Here is a 24,075-nt window from a genome sequence, read left to right on the forward strand (position 1 = left end):
TTCTCCCCCGAGTTCTGCAGGAAAAGGGCCTGACCACGCACTCCCCTCCTGTATTAAACGGATTATCTTCAAAAGAGCAAGGCCACTGTTTCTAGTTAATATCTTTAAGTGCCTAATTGTCTTTCATATGATGGCTCACACTCCTTCAACAAAAGCTGTTTTATGACAAGTGACTATAAGATTGCCTGTTCACTGATCTCAAACCTGTGCTTCCACTTTTGAACAGCAAAATTATCCATAAAGCCCTCCATAAAATGCAATCTTGGCCCGTAAAGGATTTTACTATCTAATTCTTCCTGTTTCAAAGTAATGTCCACTCCGATACTTATGCACAGGCTTCAAATAATAAGTACAGTCTTAATTATTAGAGCGTCCAATCCCTAAATCCCTAAATCCTTGCAAGGAATTGTGGCTGGTCGGTCCACATGCCCCCTTAAAAAGTTGTTGCACATCTCTGATGGCATTATGTTCCCGTTTTTTATTATTTCATTAAACCTTTGGGAGAATTCTTCCTGAAGTTGTTCATCTATTTGTTTTTTTGTTTCATTTTGTCTTTAATGGGAAGAGGAGGGATTAAAGATGATGAGATACTTAAGAGAGGCAAGCAGCTCGGGTGTCAGATGCTACATACAGTCTGGCAGAGAAAATGAAGGCTGTCCTCGGCTTTGTACCAAGCACAATGCCTCCCAGAAGTGATTCTGAAAGCCAGAGTCCTTTCTGTTGCACACAGGCCTCCACAGCCCAGGAGGGGCTTTTGAGATGGCAATTATAAAGGGCAGCACCTGGGGGCGGGAGGATGTGGGATGTGATCAGACCCCACACTCAGAGCAGGCTCAATCTCCTCAGAGCCCAAAACCTGACCGCAGGCTCTAGGCTCCCAGGAGGAAGTGGCTGGCTCTATTTTCCTTTCTACTCTGCTCTTCTCCAGGGCTGCCCAGAGCTGCAACCTGAGCCCAGACACACACAGGAGCTCACACTGAACCAAGAAACTCCTCCCTGGGACCAACTACACACTGTTCCTTTCCTCTGCCACTTCTTCAGGGACCCCTGAGGGTGGACCTCGGGCACCATTAAGCAACTGAAAGCCTGAAACTTAACCTCCACGGCCTAAAATTTTGGCAGGAGCAATGCAAACAGTGGAGTTTTAAATCCTGCCACAGAGTACTTTAATGCTATTTCTTACTTTGCACTTTAGGCCTTCCTGAATAATCTTCTTACCTCCCGTTAAATGACAGAAATGGAAACTATTTCAAAATGGTCTCAACTTCATTTTGAGAAAGTGAGTTTAAAACTTCTGCCCTCCTGATGAAACTAGACAGTGGAATTAAGTTGAGCTTAAATGTCATCATCTGTAAATGAAGAGGCCCTAAATCTTCTCTGGCTCCCTGGTCCCAATTCACTCTCCGCCCTCAGCTCCCACACCTGCCGCATGCCCTGTGTTCCCTCCCATTCATCACTCCCCTTCCCTCCTGGGCAGGTGCCCTCCCTCACCTAGAAGGTCTTTCCTCCCCTTTTTCTACCTCCGCCCAGCACATTTCTATGCATCCTTCGAGGCCCAGTGGAAACACTGCCTGTCCCTCCGAGTCTTCCTGAACGTCCCCCAGTCTAATTCAACCACCCCTCCTCCCTCCTTCCTAAGTGCTTCGTTTCTCTTTGTAACCCCGATTCCATTCTACCCCATGAACCAGTTCATCACGGGTGTCTCTGGCCACCCCAAAAGAATGAATGTTTCTCAGCGGGTCTTCGCACTCAAACCTTGTGTTAGAACCACTTTAAACTGAATTTAAGCAAGACTCGGACCCCTCTGAGTTTCCATCGCCTCCTCTGGAGAATGCAATTGAGAACATTTGTTCTCTCTACATCGCGCTGCTAGGATCGCAACAGGCAATCCTATTGTATCAAGCTTCAGATGGTGAATGATTAACCAGCAGACTCCAAGATCGAGGGCTGAGATTATTTTCAGCTTTTAGATAAACAACTTCAGAATCAACATGCCTTATTTAACACATTGAACTAAGCAGAAATTTCCTAGCACCCCAGAGAGTCAATAGGCTTCTCAGAGAGTATAGCTTAGCCCAGGAAAGAAAACATCCCCTGGGAAGAAGAAGAAAAAAACAGATAAATAAAATAAAATAATAATAATAATGACACCAAAAATACTCAAGCCCAATGCATAAAAAGTTCTCTAACACTTCAGAGTTGCCACTAGCCACACACAACTCTTGAGCATTGGGAAATGTGCCGAGTATGAATTGAGATGTGCTATCTGTGTAAAATACACACTGGATTTCTGAAGACTTAGTATGAAAAAATATATAAAATAACTCAACAACTTTTAATACTGATTACCTGTTGAAATGATAATATCTTAGATACCCACCTTCACCCATTTCTTTTTACTTTTTTCAACATGGCTACTAGAAAACGTAAACATGATATACGTAGCCGTTATTCCATGTCTGTTGGACAGTGCTGCAGCAGAGGCAACCGTGGGTTTTCAGACCCTCCCTTTGTGAGCTGAACCTCAGATCCCTTCCCTAGACACTCTGCTTACTGTTGTTTTTTCAGCATCACAACGACCACAAGTTTGATATGTGTTCCCTTTTTGGTTGCATCTACATCTAGCCACCTGCTCAACGGGTTGTTCTTGGCTCTCCTAAATGGTGGCTCACTGTAAAATCTAACTGAAAATCAGGTTGGCAATGAAAATGGCTGCTAATTCCACACCTGCCTTCCCAACATGGGAGATCTTCTTCTTGATCACTCTTCTGGTTTGCTAATGCTGCCATTACGCAAAATACCAGAAACGGATTGGCTTTTATAAAAAGGGGTTTATTTGGTTACACAGTTACAGTCTTAAGGCCATACAGTGTCCAAGGTAAGGCATCAACAATCGGGTACTTTCCATTGGCATCCAGAAAACCTCTGTTAGCTCGGACGGCACGTGGCTGGCATCCACTTGCTCCCAGGTTGCATTTCAAAATGGCGTTCTCCAAAATGGTGCTCGTGGGGCGTTTTGTCCTCTCTTAACTGCAGCTCCAAAATGTCACTCTCAGTTGCTCTCTAAAATGTCACTCACAGCTGCTCTGAGTTCCTTCTGTTTATCAGCAATTTTATATGGCCCCAATAATTTAATTCAGACCCACCTTTAGTGAGGAGGGGTAACACCTCCAAGAAAATTATCCAATCAAAGGTCTTGCCCACAGTTGACTGAGTCACATCTCCATGGAAACACTGAATCAATAGGTTCCAACCTAATCAACACTAAAACATTTGCCTCACAAGACTGTATCAAAGAACATGACATTTTGGGGGACATAATACATCCAAACCAGCACAATCACCAATTTACTGTCCATGGATGCATTTATCAACAAATACTTATTGAGTGCTGATTATGTACTAGGCCGTGTTCTAGTTCAGATCTGTACTAGACCTGTACAAGACCTGACCCCTGCCCTTACAGAGCAATTACACCAGCATGTGTAAAAATAGAGGTGTGCAAACATGCAGTACCACTGGGCCACCGAGGAAGGGCACCATCCCCAATTCTGACCACGGCAGGGTGGGATGAAGGCTTCACACAGGAACGTGTGAACTGGACTTTGACCTCAGGATACATCAGAGCTGAAGAGAGAGGTGAGTGACATCTGAGCACATATGATAGCACTCACCTGAGCTCACCTGGGGATGGAGTGCAGGGTAAGAAGAGAAGAGCCTTTCACCAAATGCCCCACTGAGAATATATAGCAGAGCTTAAGGCCTTTAAAAATAATTACCACTTGACCTAATTAGCTGAAACCAAGAACACAGACAGGGTATACCGGTGAGGTAAAGAGTACAGTCTTGTGTCCGTCAAACCTGGACCAGATTCTCTTCCAACCTTTCAATTCTGTGATCTTAGGCAAGCTTCTTAACCTCTTTAAGCCTCAGTTTCTTCATCTGTACAGTGGGATTGGTATAGTAGCCACCCACCAATTAAATGTGATAATCCAAGTAGAGCAGTTGGCATAATATCTGATATATAGTATATATTCAGTAAGCGTGCTAGTTTGGATATATTATGTCCCACCAAAAGTCATATTTTTTAATGCAATCTTTTGGAATCCTTTGAGTGTTTCCATGGAGATGTGACTCAATCAACTGTGGGTGAACCATTTGAATGAATTATTTCCATGGAGATATGGCCCCTGCCCATTCAGGGTGTGTCTTGATTTAATCACTGGAGTTCTATAAAAGAGCTCACAAACAGAAGGACCTCAGAGCAGCTGAGAGAGACATTTTGGAGATGGCTGCTGAAAGCAGACTTTTGCTGACACTTGGGAGATGCTAGCCTAGTGTTTGGTCTGGAGAAGCTAAGAGAGACAAAATGCCCCAAAAGCAACATTTTGAAGAAAGCACAGGAGCTGAGAGTGGAGCTGGAACTCAACCCAGAATCAGCAGATGCCAGCCATGTGCCTTCCCAGCTAACAGAGGTTTTCCAGACACCATCTGCCTTTCTTAGGTGAAGGTATACTTGTGCTGATGCCTTAATGTGGACAATTTCGTGGCCTTCAGACTATAAGTCTGTAACCAAATGAATGCCCTTTATAAAAGCCAACCCATTTCTGGTATTTTGTATAATGGCAGAATTAGCAAACTGGAATAGTAAGTGTCATTGCTGTTAGTATTATTACTTTAAGTAAAGCATCAGAAAAAAAATTAATCAGAGTTTCCTGGGTTCAGGATTATTGACATTTTGGGTCAGATTCTACTTTCTAATCACAGCGTTTCTATTTATAGGATACGACTCAAGTCTGTTTATTGCATTTTATGGTCCCTTTCTTTGATGGTGCTTGCAGGTTTTCTGGGTAGAAATTATTTCATTATAATAAAACAATGTCTGACTCAGAATTTGAACAAAATTGTTTTAAATAAATTGTCTGCATACCGGTACAAGCTTGTTTCAGTACACTTGAACTAATAAAATAACAGTGCCAATTGAAAAAAAAAAATGTCCTGTTTATTGTAAGAGGTTTAGCAACATCTTTGGCCTCTGCCCACCAAATACCAGATACCAATAGCAGACCCCATGCCCCCAGCTGTGACAACCAAATATGTTTCCAGATACTACCAAATGTTTTCCCTGGGGGCAACATTGGCCCCAGTTGAAAATTACTGATGTAAATCAATGATTAGGTGTAGGAGAAAGTTGGGGTGGAGGGGTCATGTGCTGGAGAAGATACTTTTTCAATTGTAAACAAGTGTGAGTGATAACAAACAGACTCTCCCACCCCTGGTTTAAGTATCAAGCCCATCGGGGTGTCTTTAGGGATGTCACAAGGAAGACCTCAAGCTGAATACTAAGGGGAGCCCAAATCAGGATTACAAGTCTTTTAACCAAATTCAGTTCCTGGTCTGGTGCTGATTGGAAGAAATGAGCGGTGAATGTCCCCCACCTGGGCAGGCTGCCACCACCCTTGCAGTTCAGGAGTGGGGGGCCACTAGCTGGCCCCTATGCAAAGCCCAGAAGGGAGAATCCATAAAGTCCTCCTCTGCACACAACAGGCCCCAATGGGACAAAGGCCACTCAGTTCTGCCCTGTGCCAAGAGCCAGGCTCATCCACCCCACAACCGCTCCTTTAAGGGGTGCAGTTATACCACCTCTGTTTTCCTGGAACGACTGCTTTTCATCTCCTCAGAGTTCAGCTTCAGAAATGGCATTAAAGGGGGCCCTGCGCTGTGTTGCTTTTTAAAGCTAATGGGAACCTGAGCAGTAATTATGTGCAGAATTGGGGGGTGGGGGGGAAAGCCAAGGTCTTTGCAGTCAGCATGAAACCACAAAGCTGATTTTTCACCAAATGCAAACTCTGCTTTCACAAAACACTATGCTGAGGCAGAGGCGAGGTTTGGCCTTGGCAGGGAGGTGCACGGGTCAGCGCGGCCATCAACGGAAGCCTAGCACGTACAGAAAGAAGATATTCATAAGAGCCTAGAAGTCAAACCCTTTGAGTCTACCTTAGGGTGCAGGGCACACACAGGAAATGGATACACATTTGCTTAGGTCTCAAACGGAATGAAATACAACAGCATCCTTGTGAACGTGAACATGAAAATCTTAAAAGAGCCACAGTGCATTTATTATAATGTTTGCCTACAGCTTTCACATCTATTTTCAACGCAGTTCAAGTCTAGTTTCTCATTTAATCCTCACCACCTCATAAGAGAGGTAATATTACTTACTACCTGCACTTGGCAAATAAGGTGACCAAATCTCTGCTAGATTGTGACTTTAACTCAGTCACTCATTCAATCAATTATTAAGCCCCTATGATGTGCTGGGCACTTGCCCAAGTGATGGGGCAGAGGAAAGAGAATAACATTTATCTAGAACCTTGTGCAGGCCAGGTACTTATACCAGGTGCTAATACAGGTGCTTTTCAAGGAGGGACATTGGCATTCAGACTGGTGAGCAGAAATGTCCCATTCTTTGCAGGCTGTCTAGCATCCTTGGCCCTGCTCACTAAATGCCAAGAGTTCTCATCAATCCCTGGGAACAAGAAAGAACAACCCCACACATTTTCAAATGTCGGGGAAGGGGTTAGTACCTCAACAGAGAACCCCTATAGAGGCTCAGACTAACAGATCTAAATCACACAGCCCTGATTCAGTTCTAGTTCCACCAAATCCCCTCTGTATGACTTCAGACAAGTGACATTCTTTATGCCTCAGTTTCCCCCTTGTAAAATGATGCTAATAATAATGAGTTATTATCATGTCAGAAACAATATACACTAAACATCTGGCCCAAGTGGGCCTTCAGTAAATAATATCCATTGAGTATCTTTATTAGTGCATCAGCTCATCCTCTTTATGGCCTCATCTCCTTCTATCTCCAAAGCTACTTTCCCAGGGAAGCCTTCCCAGTTCGCCCTACTTAAAACCACACCCACCACCATTCCATAGCCCCCTTCCTTGCTTTATTTTTTCTCCATAGCACTAGCCACCATCAAACATATCACATATGTTAAACATCCATGTGTTTATTGTGCATCCCCAACTAGAATGTAAACTCAAGGAGGACATAGATTTCTGTCTGTTTTGTCCAATGCTATAACCCCAGCACCTAGAGATAGGCATATCAGCTCTAGGTGCTGACATATCTCAAATATCTCGAATGACGTTGAATGGAAATAGTCAACAGCCAAAGCTTGAAAGCTCCTTTCACTACAGCGAGTGAGCACATACAGTGATATTAAAGGTAAAAAATGTCAACCCTTAAGAAATGTAAAGTGTTACATTACAACACTACCCTAAAGGGGCTTTTGTTTTTTCTGTGATTCTTTGAAGTTAACAGCTTCTAACAGAAAACTAGCCACCAACCTGTTTCACTTGAGTTGCTTTTGTGACTTTTTTTGCCCCAAGGCTTTTAAGATAACAGTCAAACCAAAGATTGATAAAGATCTAAATGTTTATATTACCTGGTTTCACTTATATTAACCTGGTTTCTTTAACTCTCTCCATATCTTTACCTGAATTAGAACTGAACTCCAGGTGACACTGGAAATAGCCGCCCTGCCCTACTTATCAAAAGCCAAACTCTGGCTCCACCACCACCACTTTACCCAGACTGTGGCATGTGGGAGGTCTGACAATTTCCCCTTGCATGTAAGACAAGTCTAGACCCATGGTTCAAAGTATTTTGGACATTGTACCACAGGGTCTGGAAAGAAAATAGCAGACTTTCCATTTTTATTTCATCTAAAAAAAATTAACCAATATTAAAAATTCCACAGTGGGTTGAATGGTGGCCCCCAAAAAGAGATGTCCATATCTGATCCCCAACCCCTGTGAATGTGACCTTATTTAGAAAAAGGGTCTTGGCAGATGTAATTAAATTAGGGATCTCAAGATGAGCCCATCCTGGATTATCTGGCTGGGCCCTAAATCCTAAGACAAGTGTCCTTATAAGAGACACTTGAGAGAGACACAGTGGGAGGAGAAAGCCACGTGAAGCCAAGGCAGGGCCTGGAGTTGTGCAGCCACAAGCCAAACACGGCCTGGAGGAGGCGAGGAAGGGGTCTGCCCCAGAGCCTCCCAAGGGAGCAACCCCGTCTCACTCCAAAGGCTCCAGGGCAGGATTTCAGACTTCCGCCTTCGGGAACTGTGAGCCCTTAAATGCCTGTTGTTTTAAGCCACCAAATTTGTGGTACTTTATTACAGCAGCCCTAGGAAACAAAAACAAATACAAACGGACGCAAACAACCTCATCTAATCTGTCATATCAAGTTACATGACACTTATGAAACTCGGGGATCCTGAGGAGAGAGAGGGAGACCCACAAAGTGTAGGGCCTCCAGTGGCCACTTCCAGGATCCTACTCTCCCAGCACATTTCAATGGATTACCCTTTGCAACAGAATCAAAAGTAGATTTACAGATTACATTACCTACTTTCAACTAAACTAATCCTCACAAAATGAAGTAGAAGCTTAAGATCCCAGCCAAGAAACCAGACTGGAAGTAGTACTCGCGAAGTACACACCCAAGATAATGGCCTTTCTCTTTCCCCAAGTACTAACTTGTACATCCCATAACAAGGTGAAAGAAGCATGACAAAATCAGAGCTGATGAGGAGTCAGCCAAAAGAATTATCCAGAAGACAATGCGCATATGGATTCATAGTTACTGTTATTAGAGAGGATTCTTATTCTATATATTTAGAAAACGGTGGTGCTATGTATCAATTATTCATAAACAAAATATATGGGGGGGTAGCTGCTCGAGTATTTTACCAGTTGGGTACATGGTGAGCACTGTGGACAGTGTGCTCATCATCCATTTTACTCTCCTTCCAGAATGCTATTCTGTACTGCAGAGGCTGGGAATTTCAAAACTACTTCCCAGGGTCTCCTTGAAGCTAGGGTTCTAAATGTGAACCTGGTTCCGCCAAACTGAAGCATTCACTCAGGATTTAAAAAGCAGACATGAAGCAGAGGCTGTCTTCCTGGCTTTCTGGCTGCTCTGATGCTGGCAGATACCGTGGTGGGACTGAGGGCTTTTGCAACAGTATCACAGGGCCACTCTCGGTTTCTGGATATGGAGAGGTGGCTGTAATGGCAGAAGTGGGGAAGTGTCCTGATTCTGGAATCAGGATTTCCGATCTCGGGTTCTCAGCTTTATCACTTTGTTCCTGAGCTCAATAGTTCCAGGGAAAACCTCAGAGATAGTAGCATCCCTGCTCAATCAGTTTTCTTGAGCAGCCATCAAGAAAAAATTATTTTTTTGTTTGTTTAAAAAATATTACATACATATACTACTATCATTAGCTGAGGGTCACTCTTGGAGAGCCAGCCTAGAGCCTCACACCTCCAGCCCTCCCAACAATTTCATAAGCAGCAAACTCCCTGTATTAAATACTTTTCTGCTTAAAACACCTCGACTGCTTTCTATTTCCTGCCTTGAACCCTGATTGAATCACAGCAGAACAAGGTCAAAGAGGTTTTGGGAGACTATCAGAATAGCAGACCATATCAAAAGCTGTTTGGAGGTGGAAATCCAGCCTGCCTGGCCCTTCCCCCTGGGCTCCATTCATCTTGCTGAGGTGGGATGGGTGGAAGGGCTGCCTGTGAGAATGAACACTCACACACTCTTAAAACATTTCCTAAGCACCTCTGGGCCAAGCTCAGAAGCTATAAAGATGAACCTGGCAGAATCCGTGCCCCCTAAATCAAAAAGGGAAGGTGTACAAGTAAACAAACAGCTATAATCCATTCTAAAAGGGGCCAGTAAAGAGGAAGTACAAAGACCAGGAGAGCTCAGTGGCCTTGAAAGAAACTAAAGTTCATGTGGGTGATACTTTCCCCAGGAAATTTCTATTTCTATTTCTAGTTAAACTTCCAGGTTGAAGCCCCAAGTGAAGTAACTTACTTCTCCACCCTTCCCATTAGAACTCTAACCAACCTCCCTCATTAATCAAGGAGAGAAATACTAGGGGCAAACCCTAAGCCTCTGAAAATAGGTGCAAACCTCACAGGCAAAGTGGAAAAGACCTTACCAGTCCACCTTTGTGTCTGGAAAAGCCTTTATGAAACAGGTAATTATGGTACTTCCAGGCCCTCGGCTGGGTCTGGGTCCTTGAAGGAGGGCCTTTTTTCATCACTTAATGAGGTTATGGAATGTGCCATGGTTTACAAAATAGTACCTTCACAATTTACAGAGGTGGCCTCAGCTGGCATCATTTGTAAAACATCTTATGTTCCACTAAGTGGTACTTTATATGTACACATGAAGTACCACTAAGAAGGAAAAAACTGCCCATTAGATGATGGCACAGTGCTCAGATGCCATCAATCACAAGCCAGTCACATAAATATTACAATGTGAAAAAAATGTGTCTTGGAATCAATAAAATACAACAATTTGCCAGGTTAAGAAGTGAGAGATCTCACTAGAACCTTGGTCTCCTACTCGCAAATCATCTATCTGTTTAATCTCTTATTCTCATTGAGTGTGTCTACTCTGTCAGATATTCTTCATGGATGTTTTTATTCATGAATGCCACAGATTGCACCCTCTACGTTTTGAATAAAAATTTCCCAAAATCAGCTCAATTAAATTTTTTTCTCAAATTTCTTTTGCTGATTTGTACATCACTGCTTTAAAAACTGAAAATGGGGGCATGGTCTAGCTTGGGGGTATGGAAGGGAAATGGGGTTTGCATGGCAATCATTTTACAAAGGTCAAAAAAAAAGTGCCAGTGAGAGGCTTCTGTATTTGCCCAAAGTCTGTCTCCTCAACTAGTATGTAAATTCCATGAGGGCAGGAATATTTGTGTCACATCCCCAGTGCCTAGAATGATACTTGGCACAAAGTAGGCACTCAATAAACACCACCAAGGGAGGGAAGGTGAAAAGGAAAGAGAGAGAGAGAGGGAGGAAGAAAGAAAGAAAAGTAGCAGGCAACTCTGCTCACAGGTTCTGATCAATCACATTTGATCTAAGAAGCACCAAATAACAAATCCTCAGGCATTTCAATTGGCAGATCAGATTGCTCAGTGACCTCATAGGAAGAACCACCACCCCCTTCGTTTGTTATAAAGATGGGGTACCACAAATTCAAAAGGAAAACTAAAAGGAGAAAATGAGTAAGCAAAATGACCTCTGAATTTTCTCAGAATCCGAATTTACAAGGTCTGCTGGCGATGACTTTCATACGAGCCTTTTCCATTCAACCTCCAGATTAAGACGTCTGTCCTTTTGGTAGGTTTAAGAAGGGAAAGGGTGACGTCTGCACTTGTAAGCCATTTATTTCCTGTTTTTAGATGCCTGTGCTGATAAAGGTCGTCAAAAGCAAAATGATTTTTCAAGCAGATAAATACAAACAGCAGTCGCCTCTGCTGGGGATGGATTCCTAAGCCCCTGGCCACAGAAGCCCCCCACCACTTTTTATGGTGCATGATCACCCCTTTTTATTTCAGCAGATAATGAAATGAGGACTTCTGAAGAGTGACTATGACTATAGAAGGAAATAGCTTAAGTGTTTCTGTCTCACCTTAAGGCAGCTGTGGAAATGGCCCCATCGAGGCTTAACTATTTCAACCACCAATGGGAGATCCCATACTGAAATCCTTCAGTTACTTGATTCATAACTGCCTCATATTTGAGAACTTCTCAGTATTTTTTAAAAGGAAGTTTCCAATAGATAACATAAGAACAGCCCCTTCTGAATTCACATGACTCCAAGCTCATTTCATGTAAAAGCAAAAAGATTCTTTAACTTAAAACTTAATTTGTACAGCAAAATACTGAACTGACACCCTGCAGAGGGGTGGTAGCAGAGATTTATGCAGGTCCGTAAATTTAAAAGGTGATAATTAAAACTTTTTGTCCTTAAACCTTCGTAAGTAGGGCTAGTAACCACCATGTATTTATCAAAAATACATATTATCAAGCAAGGTACAAAACACATGATGGGATCAACCTTGTGTGTGTGTGTGTGCATGTGTGCATGTGTGTGTATTCTATAATACATAGAAAAAAGTACCAGGTACCAGCTGTCTCTGGGTGGTGTAATAATGGATGATTATTTTTCTTCTGTAATTCCTAAATTTTCTAAAATGAGCACATATTACATTTATAACCAGATTAAAATTAATATAAAATACATATTATAGTAATAATATAATATAATATAAAATAATATAATATAAAATACATATTAAAGTAATAATGAAACTATAAGGGGGTAACCCAAGAGGTCTTTAAATAAAGGAGATAATCTTTCAATACATTGTTCCAAGGCAAATAAATCCCAGGTGACAGTGGAAGCAAACATATTTCAAAAGAAAAAAGAAAAAAGAAAGCAAGAACAAGGGCTTTCTCCTCCCCAGGCTTCACTTCTCTGAAGAACAGCTTTCAAACAAAAACCAAAATCCTAGGGAGTAACACAAAAGGAAGGGTTCAGAGGAGCTGTCTGCACACACAACACACACACAAACACAGCCTGGGGGCGTCTCAGCTTTGCTCCTCGTGACACAGCTCCATCACAGGCCAGCTTTCTCGGTCAGGTAGGCCAGACATTTTAATGCACAGGACACACTTTCAGAGGATGCACTGATGGACTCAAACATGCACAGGAGCTGCAGGCACATGGCTGAATTCTCACTGACTGCAGGAGTGATCCATGCCCACAGAAGGTGCCCGTGGGTTAAATGAGGCCAACCGTACCCAGGACCCAGGCTGCCTGACACCGTGGGGCTGTCAATCTAGGCCCTGGCAAAAGGCTCCTCTTGGGTGCAATAAAAGCTTAAACCAGGTCCACGTCTCAAGTCAGCTCAGTATCCAGGAAGACAGGGAAGTGTCCAAATGAGCCACAATCATCGACCAGGCATTACTCAGCAAGTCTTGAAGCAACCTCCCAGAAAGCCAGAGAAGCTGGTCTTTTCGAGTTAAGTACTCCATGCATTCATCCAGCAAATATTTAACCTACTATCTACTATGGGTCAGGCATCGTGCAAAGCATCCTTGCATTACAATGGGGTCTAAAACCTGATTCCTGCCGTAAAACATATTCTAAACAAAGAATATTAACTCAGAGTGTCAAACTTGTAAAGAAAACTGCCTCACTGACAAGGCCCACTTTTGCCAAATCCTCTACCCACTGATGATCAATTATGCAAGTTTATGAATTAGAAAAGTACAAAAGATAATGGACCCCAGCTTAGAATTGACGGGAGAGACAGCCAGTCCCCCGCCAGCTGTCTCCTGCTATTCTCCGCCCCCTACTCTTCTCATCCTCCAAGTAATCCTTACCCACCCCTGGGGCCAGGAATCCATTTCTTTTGCAATCCTAGTTTTGCTGGAAGGCTCCAAATTTTTAGCAACATAATCTGTGCAACTGTGCAGGAGTCCCTTCTGCGTCTCCCGAGGTGATCTCGAGTGGCTGAACCTGCAGAGCCACGTAAAAGGATCAACTATCTGATCCCGTGCTTCGAGAAGTAAAGATGGTGTAACTTGTAAAAAAAGAAAAAAAAAAGAAAATCAAAGCAGTAGGAAAAAGATTTAGCATCAGCTGTCATTGATGGTGGACTTTAATGAAATGAAAAGAAAAATGTTTAATAGGGATTTCAAAGCACAGTTTCTATGTCCAATATAACCATAGACTGTTGACAATGGGGTTTTCATAGAACTATGTATTTCAAACTAAGAAACGCCCTTCAAGTGAACAATCTGCAGTTCTACATTTGATAGAATGTATTGAAAAGAGCATTTGCTAAGGACTGGGAAAAAAGTATAAAACGAGCATACTCAAAAGGATGTGAATAACAAGCAAATGCCATTTCCTGGGAGGAAAGCCAACTTGTAAATGCAGGGGATCATAAAGACAAGCAAAGGCTGAGGTGAGGGCAGGGTCAAGGACAGAGGACCCTTAGCAGCACAAGTGTAGAAAGGCTTTTCGGCTCCATCCCTGGCACCCAAAGGGGGGGGGGGGGCAATGTCATTTGGAATGGACATAATATTCTAACTAAAGCAAGAAAATTTCTCAAAGTACCAATTAAAAATTGGAAGTCCCTTCCTAGCATCTTTGGCTAGAAAGTTATTTCCTAATTGCCCACGGGGAAAAATGCACAGGATCCATGCAAACCTTATTTCACCAGACAACAGGTACAGAGAACCTAAGTGCATTCCTGTTGGTGGCTGATACTCATCTGTGTTCCAGGCGTCTCTGCAGAGAATTACCTGGCATGTGCAGTGCCAGCAAAACTTTAAAAAGCCTAAATTCATCTCTGGTCTAGACCAAATCAGGGGGCCCTTTATTTAAACTGAGCTCCAGTGTATCTGCACACCACCCAGTCAGTTCTTGGCACTCTGAGGGTTGGGGGGGGGGGGGCGGCGTGTGGCCTGGTCTCCAGCAGCCCCAGGAGCTTGGCACTCTGAGATACCCCATCTGTCTAGTCCTGCCTGCTGCAACCACCGCCAGGCAGCCAGAATACAAGCAAGGTCCATTTTTAAATTCCCTTAGAAGTTTCACAACCACCAGTTTGGGTGAAGAGACAGACACCCCTGTAGTTTGCTGACATTAAACTAAAAATACCCCGCTGCAAACAAAAGCCATCTTTTATAACGCTGGCTCGGATGTCCTGAGGTTACATGTGGTAGTGTCGACTATATCCTTGGCAGGGTGGCCGCCTTAACAACTGCTCCAGGCCGAGCGGTGCAGAAGGGCCATTCCGGCCCCCGAGCTGTCAAGGAATCTCGCAGCCGGCGAGCCTTGCCTGTTTGATGGAAAGAATAGCTTTATTCCTCTGCCATCGACTCAAGACTCAAACGAGGCTTGATGAATTCGGGGCTGCATCTGCAGAAAGTGTTAGATACACACTGAAAGGAGAAGGCGGCAGTAAAAAAGAAAAACACCAACTGCATTTCCCTGGAAGGAAATGTTTCCAGCTCCCTCCTCCTTGCAATTAAAAAAGCAAATGATTGCTGTGACTACGCTGAGAAAGGCAACTCCAGGCGTAGAAAATGGATTTCAGAGCCAATGTGGTCCGACGAGGGGCTCCTGCGAGGGTTGGAGGGTGGTTTGCAAAGAAGACGGCGTCACCCGGGAAGCCTTCTCTTCTACCTGTTGGGCTCCGGAGCCGGGCTGCGAAGCCCCAGCCGCCGAGCTCTCCGGCGCCCCTCTGCCCCAGGTCCCAACTTTCCTTCGCGCCCCTCGGAAGGGGTGAGTCTCATTCATCCCTACCCCAATCCAGATTTCAGATTTGGAACTTGCCCGAGACACCGAGGTCCGAGGGTAGAGGACTCATTCCCAGACAGCGGGGAACTCCAGGTACTCGAAACCCAAGAGTCCGGGGTGCAAACAAACGGTCAAGCCAGGACCCGGCCGAAGTTTCCTCCAAAACTTTGGTGGCCAAGGCGTGACCCGGGAGCTCTGAGCCCCCCAACGCAGGGTCCCAACGTGGAGGGGGGGGTGACGGAGAAGCAGACGCTAGAGATACCAGCCGCAAGGTCACTGAGGAGTCCGACCCCTGGGGTTAAAAAGCCGGAGGCTGGCCCCTCCCCAGCCTGGAGGAGCAGCGCCGGGCACCCAACCTCTCTCCACACCTGCTCAGCGCTGCGCCTAGCCCCGGGGTCCACAGCTGGCTGCGGGGATTCGCAACCTCGCCTGGGCGTACACCGCTCGTCCCCGGTCCCCCAACCAGGAAGAGGCAGCGCGCCCGGGCACTAAGCAGTCGGCTCCGGGCGCCTCTTTCATTCTCAGACCTCGGCAAGAGTGGGGAGGAGCTTTCGGTCTCTTCCAACCAACCCCTCCATCCCATCCCTGGGAGCTTCCCACAACCTCGGTCTTTCCCTGCTACCTCGCAGACAGACAGACATGGGAGACACAAAGAAAAAAAGAAGGGGAGAAAAAAAAAAAATAAACTACCGGCCCTCCTGGTCCTATCCTCCAGCCCGGAGCGGGGAGAAAGAGGAGGAGGGAGCTCGTCTTCCCTCCTCCTCCCCATCCCAATTCAGTGACCCCAGCAGACCCCCGCAGCAGGGATCCTCGAGGTGGCCGAGGGGGTAGAGGTAAGGTTGGAAGAGGCAGAAACCAGGCGGAGCGAGCGAGCGAGAGCGCGCGAGAGAAGAAAATATCCAACAAAACCAAGCTAACGCGCCCCCTACCTGGGTGCAACATACTTTGGAAATAGAAGATAACCAGGATAAAGGATCCCAAGCAAGTGGCCAGCACCATCCGGCAAATTCTGTTCATCCTCATCACTTCGAGCAGCGCCGGCTTCATGGCTTTGTCCTGGCTGAGGGCACCGGGGTGTCCGGGAGGCGCGCCCGGGGCGCAGGAACCCGGACCCAGCCGCGCAGATCCGAGCCGGGGAGGCGCAGAGGCAGGGCTGGGCAGGGCTCGCGGAGAAGCTCGGGCTGGCTTCGCGGCCACTCTCGAAGCCCCCAGCCCCGGGCGGGAGGTGTGGAAGGCGCCGGAGTTGCTCTGAAGTGCGGAGATGCGTGGACCCGCCGGCTGCGCGCTCCAGCTCCTCCTCCTCCTCCTCGCCTCTCTCGCCGCTGCTCCGCCGTCTCCTCCGCTCCCGCCGGCGGCCGCCGCTGCCTCCTCGAGGTCCGGGCGGCTGGGGTGCGAGCGGTGATGGTGGTGCCGCCGCCGCCGCTGCGCTGGCTGCTGTAGCTGTGGGACGGGCCCCCTCCCCGCTCTCCAAAGGCTACTTCATTGCGCTCCAGTAATCTATATATTCCAGGGCTGGGCTTTACCAAATGCAACTCGCAGCCCTCGGCGAGGTGAGGGCGCCTGCGAGGGCCGGGAGGGGGGAGGGACCCGAGCGCTGGGCGGAGCGTCGCGCTCCCCCCGCCCCTACCCGGGATTTGGTCGCGTCCAGCTGTTTCCCGGGGTGTGCGGAGTGCGCGCCGCGCTCCCGCAGGGTCCCAAAAGCCCTCAGTCCCAAGCTGGGCTCGTCCGCCGTCTGGAGGTTGTGTCAGCGTTTCCGTGACAAAACCCGGAGGAAAAAAATACGAATAAAATAGCCTCGGCGTTGCCACCCACCCCTGCCCGCGTTTGCAGAGGGGAAGTGGCGGGGAACGGGTTGAGCATCTCCCAGGCAGGGGCAGTCGGGTGCCACGCGTTTATTTAAAATCCCTGGGCAGGGTAGCAGGGAAGTTACCCCAACACCCACCACCCCCGACCCCCATCCCAGGGAGCGAGTGCCCTTTTCCCGACACCGTCTTAACAACAGCAGCCCACTTTGAGTGTCGTTTGGGAAAGGGGTTGAAAAGGGCTGGTTTAAAAAGTCAAGGTTAGGAAAACTGCACGACCCGCAAGGTCTCTAGCACCCCTCCCTCCCCTCAACAGGGCAAAAGGGGTTTGTGGATCTAAAAACTCGGGCTCCCCAAAGGGTAGAGCTCCCTTCAAATTCTCCAAAGTGCCCCCGGGTCTTAGCAGGGTGGATGTCAGAGCCCCCCGAGAAACCACCCCAACCCAAGTCCAGCAAACTGCTGGAAAGACCAAGCAAGAAGGCTTGGCATTGGCAGGTAAATGGAAAGGTGGTGTTGCTTTGTTGCATTGTGTAAAGTGATTTAAAATGTCCAGTTCCATGCAGGTAGCTTGGTTAGCAATCAAGAAAGTGGACGTGGACAAATTGCGTGGAGATCATTGGCTCACCTACCCAGTACTAATTGGAAAAACACATTAATAGAGCCCACTTACCTACTACCTACTAAGCTCCTCTTTTGTTCTGCCCTTTGTGGTTTCCATATGCAAAGAAACAGGTGCTGTTTGATTTTTCTTCTAGTGTTTTTAAAAGTTGAAGGATTATTTTAATTCCAACAATAAATGGATATTGCTTTTATATCAGGAAAAAAATGTTCTTGTAAAGAGTAACTTTTGTGTCTTATCAAATCATTACTACTAACTCGATTAATAATGAAATAAGAAAATGTGTCTTTCAATGCCTCTCACAAAATAGACCCTTGATAAATACTTCTTGAATGTGAATGTAATGGGCCTTATCCTCCTCCTCAATATGGCAGAACACAACTGGCAGTCAGATGCAAGCAGCAAAAACCACCTCAGCAACCTTAGTTCCCTTCCCCCCAAGTTCCTCCAGCATTTGCAGGGTAGGGAAAGTAACAAAGTCAGCAGCCTTGCCTTTGATTACAGAAGGCAATCAATTGCTGCACAATATTTATGTAGCTAGTTTGTACTGTATTAATTTGAACTCACTTAGGGATGAGCTGCTTGCTAAAGGCAGCCAAGCTGAACAAGCTCCAGTACAAAGTCATTCTCCAATGATTACTTTCATAAGAGACTGGAAACTGCACCCTACACTGCCACCAAGGCGGGGGATTCCTTACAGGGAGAATGTCTGGATGAACATTTGCAGGAAGCCTTTGTCTAGAATTACAGGTTCTCAATTAACACCTGATTTTACAGAGCAGAAAACTGAGGCCCAGGGAAGGGAAGGGATTTGCCCCCAGGTCATTGAACTGGCCTCTTGCCTTCCAGGCCCCAGACCACACTGCTACCTGTGCAAAAGCCTGGGCATGCATAAGACAGTTAGGGAAGTTACAGGGCCAAGGGAGAGGCCATAAACCTAATTGCTAGTGGGTCGTGAAGGTTGAGTTGGCCCCACATGGTGGGGGAAGATGGTGAGCCATGCCCAGCACCCATTTTTGATTTCCCATAATCAAGAATTGGCTCAAACATACACTGAGGGATAAAGTTCTGACAGGGAAAATACTGTCTCTCCCAAGAAGCCTTCCTTGATTTTTCAGCTGGATCTTACCTTTTTCCCTCTTCTGTGTTCTAAGCACTATATAAAACCCCTCTTGGTTCACTTTACCCATGAGGTTGAGCTCCTTCCTGGAGAACCAAGATTTTTTCATTTCTGTCTCTCTCTGGTATCCAGTATAGTGACTGGCAATCGGTAGGCACAAATAAGTAATAAGCAAGAGATGAAGAAGTAATGCCCTTTTGGGTTAGGAAGTTAAATTAGATCACCCTAAAGTCTGTGGTAATGGTAGGTGATGAAAAGATCTGTGATGCAGTCTGTTCTGTGCACTCTGGAGGTAGGGGAAGAGTTCTATGTCTTGTCACCCTCATCAGAACTCTTAACTTCCCAATGGCAAGTAGAGTCATCGCTTTCTTTTCGTTCCTATCCTAACAAAATGTTATTACATCTTTTCCTCATGCTATGTAATCAATACTGACTAGATAAAGGACAGTGCTGTACGATAAAACCAAAGAGAAAGAAGATTTTATATTTTGATCTCTGGGAGAGTAAAGAAGGGGGCTGCCTCTGAAATCAAGCTTTGTGTTTTCCCAATGTACCAGTCAGGATAGGCAAAGTTATGCAGCAATGGCAAGCAAACCCTAACCTCAGTGGCTTAAAACAACCAGGGTTTACTTCTCCTCCACCACATGCCCACTGTGGGTCAGCAGAGGGGCTGTACATGTGGTGGTTATTCAAGGATGGTGCTGAACTGCCACCTTCTAGAATGATGCTGGTTGCCAGGCCAGAGGAAAAGGGGTCTCTAGGAGGTCTCACCCATGAAATTAAGTGATCCAGTCCCCCAGAAAAGACACGTGTCAATATATGTTCATCATTTAATGGTTGGACCTAGTCATGAGGCTGCTCCCCTCACGCTTAGGCCAGGACATGCAATCCTATCACGAGCCTGGGAGTCAGAGAGCCTGAAATATTTCCTGGCTACAACCCCCAGTCACTCTTGAGATCTCATTTTCTCTCATTTTTCTTAACTCCCTTTTATCCCAGAAGCTTCTGCAAATCAGCACCACAGCTCACTGTGAGAACTGGCTACACCTTGCTTGATCGTTAGGTAAGACTTTACTCTCTAAATTAAACAACACCGAAATGATACTGGGGCCTTTCTATTTTAAAATCTTGATTGTGGTCCCTGAAAAGCATATTGAGGAAAAAGTTCCATATCTGTTGATAATCTTGTAAAATTTATAGGAAAGGCAGAAATAGATGCAAAATCAGAATCCTGGTATGTACGTGCCATCAGTGAGTCGACAGATATTTATCAAGCCCCAGCAATATGTGCGGACTGAGCTCTACCTCATTCGTGTAAATTACACCTACAAGGCGGTCTCTTGTTAAGGACTTGCAAAACTGGCAGTGAGGCCTCTTTCTGCCCTTCCCTGGAGGGAGACAGAGGCCCAGGGCACTGGTAGACAGAGAGCTCTTTAGCATCCCCGGGTTGGGGGGAGGTGGGAGAGGCAGGACACAACTTCTGGCAACATCAGCCAGGGGCCCCAGGCTGGCTCCCCTGAGGTCAAACTTTGCCCGTTTGCATCTCTCTGGCACCACTAGCATAAAGCGCGCTCAATCAACCAGAGCACAGTAAATATTTGTACAGTTGAATTTAAAGCCTTTTGCCCACACCATGTGGAGGTTTTAGGGTACAAATATGCTACAGGTAGGTAAACCACAAGTACACAAGTGGATTACTCATGATGTGCCTCCCAGCAGTCGCTTCTTCTCAGGATTTTTGGAACAAGGCAGGGAAGAAAGGGACAGGAGAAGAGATGGATGAAGGGAAGGAAAAAGGAGAAAGGAAGGAGAGAGAGAAAAAGGAAAGAGAGGAGGTGGAGAGAGAGAACAGAAGATTAGGGAGGAAGAAAGGGGGACAAGAAGGAAGGGAAGAAGATGAGAGAGGGAAGGCAGGGGGAAAGAAGTGCCCCCTATTATTCTGTCTCACTTTCTGACGTCACCTTTGCTCTCCTGCCCAGTTTAAGCCCAAGAGTCTCCACTCCCTCCCTTACTGAGCCTTACTGAGGAACGAGGTCTGTGGGACCCCAAGTACCCCAAGCCTACTTCAACTGCCCTCTAGCTGGCCTCAGCCACCCTGAGCACCCAGAGATCAGCTCCCTGAGCTGTTCACCCCTTAAGCGTTTAATTGGTGGCACCTGGTCAACTCCTAAACCCCCCTCCTGATGACCCGAGGCTCTTCAGCTTGGATCTGACGACCTTGTTCCCGTCACCTGCCACCCCCATCTACGTCAGGTCCCCATTCCCTGCCCAGGATGGTCCCAGTGAGCCCCCACTGATGTGGTTCTCCTCAGGGCCAGGCCCTGTTCACAGCGCTTTCCGCATTTCCCCTTGCCACAGCCCCGCGATGGGAGCCGCTGACTTCTTCCTTTTACCAAGAAGGATACTGAGGCAGAGAAAGGTGAAGTGACTTGCCCCGGGTCACACAGCCAGTGTGGGCAGATCCAAGGTCACGAAGCCAGGAGGCAGGCGGTGTCCGGTGTCCGTGGCTCCAGAGTTTCCACTCTTCACCCCTACTCCAGGCAGCCTGTCGGGGTCCAGCTCAGACAGGCCAGGAGGGCATGTGGCCTGGGGAGGTTACTCACCTCTCTGAGCCCCCCTTTCTCCACCTGTAGAAAAAGGATGACACGCAGCGATGGAAGTGGAGGGCACACACGTTTCAGGCTGGCCCTCGATGCATGGCGGGTGCTTTCTCTTTTGTTGTTCTTGTTCTTTTCACACCTGCCAGTCCCTCATTCAGGTGCCCTGTGACGAGCCTGCAAGATCCCTCTCTCCAGGACCCCTGCCCCTTGCCTCTCCTCAGTAAGTGACAGCATTTCTTAAGCACACTTTCCCATTCATGGCAGGATAATTTATTGAAATATTCATTTGTGTTTGTTCTTTTCATCTTTTTCTCTTCTCCTGTCTCTCTCAATTTCAAGCAGGTTCCAGGCTACCTTGCCTGAGGGATATGATAAAGACTTTCTTGGGGAAAAAAATGTAGAACTGCTGTTACAGAGATCATGCCTGGGAGAGAAGGGGGAGCCTTGGGGGAGATTTCTGAAGGGAGGTGTGAGTACTGCCCCCATGCTGTGCTGAGGGAGGCAGGGGCAGGGCAAGGCCTCAGAGGGTGCCCGTGGTTACCAGGTGAGGTGAGAACTGAGCACAGTACCCCAGGTATCATCAGAGATTTCAGTGCCCCAAGCATGGCATAAAGTCGCAGAGCTGCTGACCTGAAGAGCTCTGAGGACAGGGCCAGCACATGTCTGGGAAGTGATCGCTGTGACTCGGGCATGGCCAAAAGGCCTCTGATGCTGTGGTGCCAGGGCCAGATTGAAATACAGAACCTCCAGCACTGAGAATCTTATGCTGTACCAGTCCCATATGTCATTCAACATGGAAATGAGGCTAAAGCAGACAATAACTATTAAGAGAGCCAACAAAGTTCAGAATTTTTTCCTGTTTTTCTCCCAGCCTTATTGAGATATAGTAAACATAAATAAAATATACTCATTCTAAGTGTACATTTCATTGAATTTTGGCAGTTGTATAGAGTTGTATAACCCCCACCACCAAAATCAAGTTACAGAACATTTCCATCATTCCAAGAAGTCTCCTCTTGCCTCTTTGCAGTGGATCACCTGGTCAGACCCTGGCCCCAGACAATGACTGACCACTGATCATCTTTCTTCCATTAGAGTTTTGCCTTTTCTAGAATTTCGCATAAATGGAAATTATAATGTCTGGCTTCTTTGACATAGCAAAATGATTTTGAAATTAATTCTTGTAGCATATGTTAAAATTTCATTCCTTTTTATTGCTGTACAGTGTTCCTTAGTATGGATGTACCACAGTTTGTTTATCTACCCATGAATTGGTAGACATTTGCACTGTTTCCAGTTTATAGCTGTTCTGGTTTGAATCTGTTATGCACCCCGTAAAAATCTGTGTTCTTTTAATCCACTCTTGGGGGGCAGACCTATTGTGGGTGGGATCTTTTGATTAGGTTGTTTCCATGGAGAAGTGACCCACCCAATTGTGAGTGGGATCTTCTGATTAGATTATTTCCAGGGAGATGTGACCCCACCCATTGAAGGTGGGTCTTAATTAGTTTACTGGAGTCCTTTAAGAGAGCTCAGAGCAGACACAGACCCAGACACTTGGAGATGCAGACAGAAAGGCGTTTGGAGAGGCTAAACTAAGAGATGAATTCCAGAGTTTGCCCCCAAGAAGCTAAGAGAGGACCCCAGACGCTTAACGAGAAATGCCCTGGGAGAAACAAGCAAGAATGCACAGGAGCTGAGAGAAGCTAAGACAGAAGCCCAGAGAAGTTTTGGAGAAAGCAACAGAAACCAGGAGTTAACCCCCAGAGAGGCCCAGCAGACTCCAACCATGTGACAGAGGAACCCCAGATGCCATCGGCCTTTTCTTCAGAGAAGGTATCGTCCTGATGCCTTAATTGAGACATTTTCATGGCCTTAAAACTGTAAATTTGTAAACTAAAAAAACTCCATTTTAAAAGCCAATCCATTTCTGGTGTTTTGCGTTTTGGCACCATCTAGCAAACCAGAACAATAGCTGTTATGAAAAATGCTGCTGTGAACATGTGCATACAAGTCTTTGTGGGACAAATATTTTAATTTGTCTTGGGTAAACACCTGGATGTTATATGAGACCCTGCCAAATTCCTCTCCAAAGTGGCTGCAACCATGTTGCATTCCCTCCAGCAATGTAGGAGAGTTCCACACCCTCACCAACACTGGGCATTGTCAGTCTTTTTAAGTTAAGCCATTCTACTCACTGCAGAATGGGATCTCAGTATAGTTTTAACTTGCGTTTCTCCATACACATATCCAGTGGTTCCAGCACCATTTTATATTATTATTATTATTCCCCATGTTGTACAACTAAATTCATTCCTGCCACAGCAGCAAATAATTCCCATTGGCAAGCCAGCTCCTCAAGATATTAATAATAGATAAGATTCCAGTGATATTATAGAAATGAGGCCATAAAAACACAACAGAGTTGATTTTTCCCCCTAGAAAACCCTCGGGTTGTTCTGAATTATTGACCTACTAGCTTTGCTGTTACATGAGTTAACAAAAGGAAAAAAATAACATCTACGTCCAGGACCTGCTAATCATTATGAGGGTTACCTCAACCCCTCAATGGCTTTGTTTTGACTAGATAATCAAGGAAACGCAACTTATGCTCATCAAGTTTACGGTAATTATTTGTCTGATATCTTCCCCCACCCCTAGCCCCCATGATCCCTGAGCCCCATGAAGGGAGGCTGGGGCCATGTTGTTTTGCTCCCAC

At 46.0% G+C, this 24,075-nt stretch overlaps 1 protein-coding gene across 3 annotated transcripts in view; it reads right to left on the reverse strand.

Annotated features, from left to right (window-relative positions):
• The window catches only part of CHST11 (carbohydrate sulfotransferase 11), a 270,907-nt gene extending 254,146 nt beyond the window's left edge, over positions 1-16,761 (reverse strand). Inside the window, exon 1 of one of the 3 annotated variants that reach the window (XM_037845138.1) lies at positions 15,906-16,761. In XM_037845138.1, coding sequence (XP_037701066.1) covers positions 15,906-15,984 — 79 coding nt within the window. In that variant the 5' untranslated portion in view covers positions 15,985-16,761. The remainder of the gene's footprint in view (positions 1-15,905) is intronic. The other 2 variants (XM_037845137.1, XM_037845136.1) reach the window with 2 other exon arrangements.
• Positions 16,762-24,075: the final 7,314 nt, after the last annotated feature.

The sequence above is a fragment of the Choloepus didactylus genome, chromosome 8, assembly GCF_015220235.1.
Source record: "Choloepus didactylus isolate mChoDid1 chromosome 8, mChoDid1.pri, whole genome shotgun sequence".
NCBI classification, from domain to species: Eukaryota; Metazoa; Chordata; class Mammalia; order Pilosa; family Megalonychidae; genus Choloepus; species Choloepus didactylus.